This window comes from Suillus fuscotomentosus (genome assembly GCF_016647785.1).
Source record: "Suillus fuscotomentosus strain FC203 chromosome Unknown F5891scaffold_97, whole genome shotgun sequence".
Taxonomy (NCBI): domain Eukaryota; kingdom Fungi; phylum Basidiomycota; class Agaricomycetes; order Boletales; family Suillaceae; genus Suillus; species Suillus fuscotomentosus.
The window spans coordinates 103,780-114,848 of NW_024539609.1; the positions used below are offsets into that span (position 1 = coordinate 103,780).

The window sequence follows — 11,069 nt, forward strand, 5'->3', positions numbered from 1 at the left end:
GTCGGATCACGTGGGGACAACGTTTCACAGCATCATTCTTTGATCATTCCTCTGAGCATCTGACACTTTTCCTGCATATAAAGCCGTGTCTACAACTCCTATTCAGACTCTTCTATCGCCAGGCATGGTAAACGGGATGGATGTTTGTACCGGATTCAAGAAATTTTACCCATAAGCATGCTTTGTCTTTTCCGAACGTCCTCCGGTGGGAGTTGCCATCGTTCCAAGATCATCTGTCGATTGCGACTTTCTGCTGATTGGGCACTGTTACTATCTAGGTATCAACGCCTCTTATAGAGGATTCTTTAACTGCATCGATGCTTTCAATTCGTCGTTAGGCGCAGCATCTTAATTAATCATGTTGTACGTGTCCCAAACACCTGCGAAGAAGACGAAGACCATCTAGTAGTGTGTCCGAACCGGTTTCGGGGATGCTGGCAGAGGAAGACGAAATCCTGTGCAGCCCAGGGAAATAGGAAAGGATTCGGTATACACTTGAGTTCAGTTCTCCTGCACGAAAATAGGGCACAAACAACACGAACGTCACCATGTCCACAAAGGAGTGAGGAAGATGTCAACCCTGTCATCGCCTAGTAAGCATAGTATCAAGATGTTCCGTATTTTCTCTCACCTCATAATAGACGTCATGCGGCGTACATTGCTCAAACACCGCCGCTGCAGTGTCTGCTGCTAAGGCGGATTTTACGTCGACGAATCTATGCAAATTCATCAACTACATGGAACATTCTTGACAGAGATTCACATGGTACAGGAGGGATGGGTTTAACTTGTTCGACGAAGAGACTTCTTATCTACTCTTTATTGGTATAGATTTGAAACTGAGGTGTCTTGTTCAATGCTAACCCTAGGCCTTATGTTTGTATCGCACTCCCGCGGAGAACCTTCGTCGTAGAAATGGTTTCGGGCTATGCCGATGTTGTGTCTGGTCGCGTTTTGAATGTGTAACACGCTTCTGTCACAGGGTCTTCTTCCTACATAGGTGTGAGATCGCGTTAACGTTGCAGGCGGCTGTATCCTCTTTGTCCCGCACCGCTTGGTGTCTTCTGATCCAATATCACGACCACCAGACAGCTTCCCGATTCTTCCATCTCGGCATGTGTCCCACCCTTGGCAGTGGAGTCCCTCGTGGATGCCTAACTATATTACCCCAGATTCCTACACCTTCAGCGCTTATATTTGCTGTATTCCTAGAGTTGCCTCGTCCTGTGAAACCTTTGGTTGGGAACTGGTCTTCCCGAATCATACCTGGTCAAACGGCTCCGACTGCCGTACAGTAGCACGGGAAACGGGAGTTTCAGATGCCAGATGAATGTGGTATTGTCCAAGAGAGGTTGAAAGTACATCTGATGGAAAACGAAGAAGGGGAAGCAGAAGCAAATCTTGAGTCTTTCCCCGTATAGGTATCATTGTGCCTCCTCTTGCATTCATTCTAGGTGGGGAGCACACATTTGTCATTCACTAATATTGAAGCCTTGGTTGCAGGATTCGTGATTTTTTTCTGGGGCATGAAAGGCGAGCCTACAACATGACATCAATCCATTTACATCCGGTGCTAATATATTATTATGCGCCATTTGACCGTTAATACCAACTGCGCAAGTCAAGTTGTGTGCCCAAGAGTGGGAGCCACTGGCAGTTGTGACGCACTTGTATGAAACCATCGATACCACTCTGTGCTTCCCTGAATCCCGATTGCATGATGCTGTTCCGGACAAATTTGAACTACCAACTTCTATAGATTTAAACCCCGTTGCCAATCTTGCAAAAAAGGCATGAAGGGGAATATTCGCGAATTCGAGATAGAGATGGAAGATTGACAGTCCAAATTTAAATCCGGGTACAGTGAAGCTGACGTAGAGCTGACGATCCGAGTGACCAGAGTGAGTAGCTCCAATGAACCTCCCCCCGACGGTGATGAAATGGAGGCCACTAGTCTAATGTCATGGTCATGTCCCGATTCACCAGACGAACTGCAGCAATATGTGGCATGTAAGTAAATTGTATCAGTTTGATTTTTCTGACTTCTCAGCTTCGAATCGCCATTCAATTGAATTTGATTATTTTCGCATCGCGAAGTTCATATCAAGTGAGCTGATTCTGATTCTGATATTAGGATAATCAAATCTTGCCCTTGTATTATTACCTCTATGTTTATGCAGTGACACAGTGTGCGAGGATATACCCTAGGAGTGCCCCGTGTCTTACCTCAGGCCAGTCTTATTCGCGTTCAGGCGATAGATTCTCTTGTAACTTCCGTATTATGGTTATGGTAGCTGGTAAATCCTCAGATCTGCAAATTTAATGAGAGCATGTTTCATCGACTTGATTCCTCCACATAGTACTATGTATCACGCTGTTACCAGTAATAGCTACTTGCAGACACCTGTATGTACCACTAGGCTGACGGATGGTTGTGCATGAGTACTGAGTTCAAAGCCCATTGTGGGATCGCACCGCTGGGTATTTGACTTTGACCCAGTAGTACCAAAACTTCGAAAGGAACAATTTGAAGAGCCCACGGTCAACCCCATTCGAGGCTTAGTCAGCCCAGAGGTGGTTTGTTTGACAACAGCTTGTGATCCAAACAACGCCTCGGACTCATCCTTCTCAGTCGTGTTGAATTGTCCAAGTACACGCTACATGGAAGAGGACAAGTTTTCTCCGTTTCAAATGGGCAAAGACAAGCTTTGCTCTGAATTAGGTGCAGCAGGCAAGAGAGTCTTATACCTAATTCAAAGTATGCAGGCCTGTTTGAAATCCGGTGAAACCTTGATCGCGAGCAAGAGGCTGGCATGCTAACTTAATGATGTCAGCCTTTCAGGTATAAAACCCGCACCCGAAGGCTGAAACACCAGTGTTCATCTTTCTTGCTCACTCCCATCGTCCGCACATCTGCATCTTCGCATATCCAGACGATTTTACTTGCATCTATCTATCTATCGATATGTCTTCCGACAAGTGTAACGTTCGCCTCTCTTTGTGTTCCCCTTCTCTCTCTTCTGGGATTTCTACGCTCGTCCTCGTTCTTGATGTCCTCAAGATTGTGACCTTGGTCCTCTTCTATCTTGTTGTTATCATGGCTGGACTGGCCTTCGACGTCTACCGCTGTCAGTTCGACCCTTCGACGGCCCAGAGTCCTGCTCTGTCCATAGGTTCACCCACGCTCCAGGAAGCGGAGAAAGCAGTCTGCCCCTCGAAGGCTGCTTCTTCGTCAGTCACATGTGCTTCATCTCCATCAGGCCTCTCTCCGTCCTCATCGTCCCCTGCCATCCTGGAATCAGATTTGGACAGCCTTCATCTTTTACCTGAGCCTCGGCTGCACTGGAGCATCAGTTGTTCCGACATTAGCCCGCAGTTGCACAACGCTCCGATAGGCCCTGGCCACTATGTCCATGCACTGTTCTCCGATGCGTGGAACGAGAATGCCGCTCTCCTGAAGCAGCTTTTACACGTGCAGGATGCTCTCAACACTGCCAACACTGATATCGATGAGCTCGTGCTGGAGAACTTAACCATGAGCAACCAAATGGACCGTTTTAGGCGCGATCTAGAGATTGAAGAAGTTCGTCGCAACGAAGCTGAATTGACGTCCCGGGATGCTACAGCCAAGATGAGCTCCCAAAGGTCTATCCTCTCTTCATTACAATCTGCCAATATTGCACTCCGCTTCGAGATTGCAAACCTTAAGGCCGAGCGCGACGAACTCATAGCCGAGAAGAAGCCATCCGACTTACAGCAAGAACATGATGAAGAAGTCCAAGCATTGCAAGGAACGCTCGTCCGGACGAAGAGGGAGCTCGAAAGAGCCAAGAAGGAGCTGAAGAAGTTGAAGAGAGCAGCTGCAGGTGAAAAGTTTTTCTCTATGCTCTTCGCTGTTGGCTGACTCTCACGAACAGGAATACCTGATTTGAAGATAATATCTCCTGAAGGGAACGTTATACCCCATACCTCGAGCAGTATGTTTTCCTTTCTCCCCCAACTATCATTGCTAACACGCCGTCCTAGGTACCGATTCCTTGAGCGAAGATCGAAATATTTCGATGAAGGAACGCCTTACGCTCGCGTACACGGAGGTTGTCGGCCTTAGGGACCAGTGCGCAGCTTTGCATCGTCATGCAGACGAAAACGCAGAGTTACAGGAGGATGTCAAGCAGCTTCTCGCTCAGCGCTCGGGTCTCTGGAATCAGATTGAAGCGGCCAACAGTGCATGCCGCAAGCTGGAGGAGGAGAACAAGAAATACTTCCGTCAGTTTGTGGAGATCAGAGCTGAGCTAACCAAGGTAGAGAAGAGAACTGGTCAGTTGTTTACTTCTTTGTTGTGGCTGGCGCTGAAACTTCCGCTCGTCAAGGAATCGCGATTTCAGTCATCGAAGAAGAAGAGGAAGAGCTCGAAGTGGCAGCTCATGCTGTATCCAAAGTTCCACCGACTGATCAGGGTTGTCGTTCGGCATTTGATGACGACTCTGACGACGAGTCTATTGCTTCCTCGGTCTCGTGTTATTCGATGGCATCCACGGATGACTTTGACAGTGAGATTTCGTCGGCTTCTACCGTTTTTGAGCGCTAATCGTCTTCACAGTGTCCCTGCCCTCTGAGGTTGATACACCTCATACATCAGTTCCGTCCTCCCCATGTTCTTCACTTTCTGCGCCCCCTTCTCCCTCTTTTACGATGCCTTCTTGGGTTCCGTGTTTTGACTCAGCATGCACGGATTTTGCATTCAACGTCGTTCCGGGCTCACCCCTCGCGGATGCGATTTCCGTGTATGGCAGCATCCACCAGCCTATTGATGTCAGCCATCGTCCATTCGTCACCCGTCGTGGTCTCGGTATTCCCATCGTCCGTCCTTCCTGGCCTTCCGCTAGCTCCGTCTTTGCCCCTTTCGACGAAGCGTCCCCCAAGCGGAAGTTGGCTCTGGATCTGGATGATGCGACACCCAGGACTCGTCGGAAGCACGAAGAATGTTGATGCATCAAGTTTACAGTGTCTCGTTTGCAAAGGTTTTTTTTCTCTTCCCGACATTTCTTTCCTTCTTCCTATTTTTCTTGTCCCATCATTCCTACGATTTCCTTCTTTTTGCATTTGGTCGCAAGGTTTGTGTTTTGGTTAACGGGCTGTTCCTTTGGCTTGCGGTGGTCCTGGTTCCGGTTGCATCGTTCGGCTGGGATGCTTTCCCTCGGGGATCTTGATGAGGTGAAGTACTTTCTTGGGTTTCATTGCTGCTTATATCTGTCTTCCACGTCTGCCCTTTAAAGTGGCACGGGAAACTCTATAGGTGGTTGTGTTTCTCTTGGACTTGCGGATCTCTCGGACTGGTCTCCTCTAGTGATGGTATTTAGGCAGATCATGTACTCGGCTTACTCGGTGCTGTAATACATTGAGATTGTCATGAATTATAATTCAGTCTTGCGACGAACCTGCGATAGTACTAAACCTTGAAAACAATTAGGTGAGTTGTAAATAGTCGACGTTGAAGCGATCCGTACTAGCGCAAATTGGTTATCGGTTATGTATTTACGCCAGCGCACTGATGGGAATTCTGACAACCGATATCATTGCATAACAGTGGACAACATGCGGCAGGTCACGAGGCGCGCGTAATGCCACGATGATGTCTGTCTCCATAATGCGATTGTAAATACATTCATCCGCCACAGTCAGACTGGCGCAGCCTATCCCACTGATAAAAACCGATAATGGACTGTGACCAAAGGCAGGCGCTCTCGTGCGCGTGGACAATGGCATTTATCACGTGATGAAACGCGAACGTGTTTGTTTGTTTGTATTATGAGTGGATGGTTGAAATTTAAAATGGCCATTTCTGGAATAGTTCAAGTAGTTCCTCTCATCTTCCGTTCGCTCTTCGTTTTACATTCCATCCATCTAGCTACTGCACGCACAGATAGAGTACCCTCTGCGTAAATTAGACAGCTAATGTCTTCCAACTTACCAGTAAGTCCCACATGCGTTATCGATTCTTGTTCGTCATCGATGAGCTTGTCGCTGATTGATATGTTATGTTTCAGACTCGCCGTGTAACGCGGGTTACCCGTACGGCGGTTCAGAAGGACAGCGAGAACGCTAATGCCCGCCCATCTCGTGTTATCTCCCGTGTGAAGCCTCCATCGACGTCTGCCATTCCCGCTCCCACCGCCACACTCCAATCCAGGGCCTTGGGCGCTACCGCGGCTTCTCGTGCAAAAGTTGGGGCCAACGATGAAAACAAGGTCGATCTTACTCTCCAGGGAAAGCGCAAGCGCGAAGCGCTTGGCGAAGTTACGACCAAGAACATCAACAAGAACAAGGCCGCTGCCACGGCTGCTAAGGACGGAAAAGGCAAAGGCAAAGAAGTAGCCCCACCGACCAAGGAAATGTTTGATGGCGTAGTGATAAAGGCGAAGCCCACTATTCCTTTGAGACAGATCACCGCTCCCACACGTCGCACTACACGGTCTGTGATTGCCCCAGAGGTAAAACCGTTGAAAGATATCAAGGAGGAACTTGTGGTCAATGACGATGACGCAATGGCTGTGGATGATCACCCACCGGCTCCTGAGCCTTCGCGACGTGTTTCAACCCGCAGGTCGGGGGCGAACACCCAACAGGTGATCACCCAGGAGGTACAACGTGTTCAGGCTGCTCGACGAACTTCTTCGCATCTCGTCTTAAAGACTGAGACACACGAGGAAGTTCAAGACGATCGTGTATTTAAGAAGAGGCGAACGTCTTCTGATGCTCCCGAGACTGACATAGACGAGCAAGCGCAACACGAGGCAGAAGTGGCGGCTGTTCTGGATGTCGATGTGGCACCTGAAGCTGACCCCGATGGTGACGAGTGGGACGATCTCGATGCTGAGGATTCCGATGATCCATTGATGGTCAGCGAATATGTTGTCGAGATCTTCAAGTACATGAAGCAGACCGAGGTACGAGTCTCCGAATATTTTTATCATTCCGTTGTAATTAATGAGCCGTCTTCAGCTTGTAACACTTCCCAATCCGGAATACATGGCATCACAAAAAGAGCTGGCCTGGTCGATGCGTGGAATCCTTCTCGATTGGCTAGTGCAAGTACATGCACGGTTCCGATTACTTCCTGAGACCCTGTTCCTCTGCGTGAACATCATCGATAGGTTCTTGTCGGCACGCGTCGTCTCCCTTGCTAAACTTCAACTCGTCGGCATTACGTGTCTATTCGTCTCTTCTAAGGTTGAAGAGATTGTCGCACCATCCGTCTCGCACTTCCTTCACTGCGCGGACTCATCCTACACTGAATCCGAGATTCTTCTCGCAGAGCGGTACGTCCTGAAAACAATCGACTGGAACTTGAGCTATCCGAACCCGATGCACTTTCTGCGCCGTATAAGCAAAGCGGATGATTACGATGTTAAATCGAGGACGATGGGAAAGTATTTATTAGAAGTGGGTACACTGGAGTGGCGGTTGCTGGCCACGCCACCTTCCCTGGTTGCTGCTGCGGCGACCTGGTTGGGACGCCTCATTCTCGGCAACGATAAATGGGTAAGTAGTGTGTGTGCCATGTTCGATCTTGTTGATAACATTCCTGGGTTCTAGACTCCTAATCATGCCCATTTCTCATCGTATGCGGAAAGCTCCATAATTCCGACAGCCAACCTGATGCTTAACTATATTCTTAAACCCATCCGTCACGAATCGTTTTACAAGAAATACGCCGGCAAGCGCTTCATGAAGGTACGTCTTAATGAACTGCGCATGCATAGTAGATAACCCAATTATCATGCAGGTGAGCATACTCGTACGAGAGTGGGCTCTAGAGCGGTGGGAAGAAGGCGAACAAGTGTCTCTTTTAGCCGAGTTGCCAGTCATTCGTGCAAGGAATCGAGCGGAAAGGGAGCGGCTAGCGGCAGCAGGCTTGGACGGTGACGAGGATGAAAACTCATAAGGCCGGCGACGCGCATGGTCTCCTACCCCTTCGTTCAATCTTCTTAATCATGGCTATCACTCACCTAAAACGCATATCCATTTTACGGACACCCACAATATCTATCCCCCGCCTGCATCATATCCATCACACGAGCATCATGATCATTGTTAATTTTGTGCAACACAACCATCACACCATCCCACAACGCCAACTTCATTTTTTGTTCTTTGAGTTGATTCTATGATTATCAAATACGGTTTCTCTCCACATCCGCCTGTTTATGCGCCACATCTATGCCTCCTGCTCTGCGCTCGATCTGTCGCTGTCACGCTGCTGTCTGATCTAGTACGCATCTCGCTCGCTGTCTGCCGTACTCGATTTGTCGATTCGCGCAAATGCACCAGTACCCGCCTGGACACCCCCCTCTTCATCGTTGCTTGCTCTGTTCTCGCTTGCATCATGCTGTTTTACTGGTCACCGCTCTGTTCATTTCGCGCTACCCGTACATATCCCCTTCAGCTACACCCGCGTATCACCATCATCATGTTACCGCTTTGTTCACCACAATCCCTAGGACTTATTTTCCTTATACCGTCGTTTCATCCGACGCGTTCTTGATAACTTGTTTTCCACTTAAATTCCCGGAGTGGTGAGATATATTCTGTATAATCTGTAGGCCAAATCAAAGGATTGTCCTGTTGTGAGGACTTGAAAGCCATGGAAGATGTGTAGCTTTCAAGAAGTCCATTTACGGAATTAACTTGTATTGCATGCAGACGTGGCGCTGCATAAAAAACTCGCTCAGACTCCCCAAGTAAACGCCCAAAAATCTCTGGCGGGGAATCGAACCCCGCTTTCCCGCGTCCATCTCGTGATGACAGGCGGGTGTACTATCCGATATACTACCAGAGACTTGTAAGCGTAGAAATAATCTTCCCCATGAATGGTACTCGTACATTAAAATACCAACGTACCTCTAACACGCAGCCATGGGAGCGATTGGTTATCACTGTGGGAAGTAAAAACACTGAAAATAAATGTAAAAAGCACTACATGACAAATATCAATGACGCAGACATTGAAAAAGGCAGCAGTTATTTTCAGTGTTCACGTGACCATCATGTCAATCAGTACTAAATACACTGACTAATCAAACCAAGCTTTTCAGTGTCGGTACTTTCAGTGGTGAAAACGCTGATTTGTTTTCTCAGCGTCTAAAGTACTGGTGATGTTCTCCATGACCGTAGGCCTCTACACATGGTCTCCATCCTCGTAAAGGAGTTTAAGTTTTCTGGTATTGTGCATGGTTTGGGACGTGCCTTTGAATGGGAACTCTTTTGCTGCCGGTCATGCAGGAATATGAAAAGGGAAAATCACCCTATGCACATTTGAGGCATGCCACTGCCAATTTGGGCAAACACATTTGTCACGTGATAGATACAAACAACACGTCAACAAAGGACTTCTTCGCAATCGTCCTTGGATTGGTCGCCTCTCCGTCCACTATACCAAAAACAAGGCCATTGAGAAGTTCAATAGGTGAGTTGAGCATGCTCTCGCAGCTAAGCACTATATACTCAGGCTATACTCTGTTTCTCCCCAACACTCCATCTTGAACAGTGCCTCTAGGAGTAAGCGCTACCTAATGAGCAATTTGTGTTATGGGACTCCCAGGGCCTCTCTCAAAAGGAGGGAACTGGTGCGTAATGATCGTTCATTCTTATTCTAAGGTGGACAAGTTAAAATTTGATGCATATACTCACTATAACTGCGCATATAGCCACTCAAAGGCCCACACCAGCACCATGCGCAAACGCCCAACGCACGCCAGCAAGTGCTGACGTGGAGCGAACACTCGCGGATGACACCAGGACGCCGAAGACACGAAAAGGACGAGAGGCGGCACTCATTCTTGCTCATCGCACTCTCATTCTCACTCGCACGCAGCGCTTGTAGACTCGGCTCTGGATGGGGAGTCACAGTGAGTGAGTCTGTCAATCCTCTCTCGAGCTCAAGCCATGCTGATCCAAGCTGTTCCCCGCCATTTGCAGTGAGTGAGTCTGTTGGTTTTCCTTCGAGCTCAAGCCACGCTGATCCAAGTTGCTGCCTGCCATTCGCAGTGAATGAGTGTGTCAATCCTCCTTTGACTGGAGCCATGCTTATCAAAGTCGTTGTCTGCCGTTCACAGGGTGTCGATCCTCTATCAAGTGTGAGCCATGCTGATTGATGTCGTTGCCCACTGTTCACAGTGTCTTAGTGAGTCCTTTTTTACCATCGTTTTTTTTTCACTCTTGTTTGTATTCCGACAGTTTCGGCGACATTCTCGCACGTTTGCGTTCATTTTATGCGAGCTCAAGACGACGCTGATATACTTCAAAAAGGCAACCGTCCTCCTTGCTACAAGTGGTGTTTTCGTCAGTACGAGCTTCATCACCTGCTCCATATTGTCTACTCTTTATATCTCTCACCCCCCAGCTTGTCCCAGAACTCATTCTCCGGCAACTCCACTGTAGGCTCAAGCTCAGCTGCGCTCAACAAGGGCGAGTGCGTAACATTGTGCGGTGCTCTCATCCGAGTCATCCCAGCAGATCCTACAAACCAATTTAGATGCGCTCAAGAGTCAATATCATTTCCCTGACACTCGATTACTGCGTTTGAAGCAACGGCAGCCATACACCTTGTTATTCGATATGCTCTCGCTTTGGACTCTTTTCACAGATCCTGGATGCAAGCTAGTTACCTTTTTTGACTGCCCATGCGTCATGTATCACTCTCAAATTAGTCTATTGTAATCCTATTCATAATTGTCAGCATCGCAAATGGTGTTTTTCAGTGTTTCGAGGAGTATCACGATCTTTGTTGTTAATCCGATTTCAGCGTTGAAAACACTGAAAAATGTCACTTTCACTGTTCTAAACACTGAAATTTTGCACATCTTATCTTCTGGTTCTGATGTTGACTGCGATTCAAAGATACAAAACCGTGAAAGTCAGTGTTTTGGACCCTGACTTTCAGTATTTAAAACACGGATTTCCAGTGTTTTTACTTCCCACAGTGTTATGGAGCAACTACATGGCTGAGCTGTCTTTTCTGAGAGCTTACCTTTATCAAAGTGTGTGGCTTTGCATATGGCATGCGGAGA

The 11,069-nt window shown here is 47.9% G+C and overlaps 1 protein-coding gene and 1 non-coding gene across 2 annotated transcripts; one reads left to right on the top strand and one right to left on the bottom strand.

Moving 5' to 3' along the window:
- Positions 1 to 8,755: 8,755 nt before the first annotated feature.
- F5891DRAFT_t114 lies at positions 8,756 to 8,839 on the bottom strand. The gene has a single exon. It is a non-coding gene; the product is annotated as a tRNA-Asp (tRNA).
- Positions 8,840 to 9,336: 497 nt separating this feature from the next.
- F5891DRAFT_1066244 (uncharacterized protein) lies at positions 9,337 to 10,188 on the top strand. Its single transcript, XM_041363103.1, has 3 exons — positions 9,337 to 9,466; positions 9,548 to 9,626; positions 9,708 to 10,188. The coding sequence occupies exons 2-3, from the start codon at positions 9,573 to 9,575 to the stop codon at positions 10,152 to 10,154; spliced, it is 501 nt and encodes a 166-aa protein (XP_041219107.1). The 5' UTR covers positions 9,337 to 9,466; positions 9,548 to 9,572; the 3' UTR covers positions 10,155 to 10,188.
- The last annotated feature ends 881 nt before the right edge of the window (positions 10,189 to 11,069 follow it).

What these genes read in the sequence shown, in the direction of transcription:
- F5891DRAFT_1066244 (XM_041363103.1), top strand. Translation starts at nt 9,573, where the DNA reads ATGAGCAATTTGTGTTATGGGACTCCCAGGGCCTCTCTCAAAAGGAGG. An exon ending in CTCTCAAAAGGAGGGAACTG is followed by an intron (nt 9,627 to 9,707) that starts GTGCGTAATGAT and finishes CTGCGCATATAG; the next exon opens with CCACTCAAAGGCCCACACCA.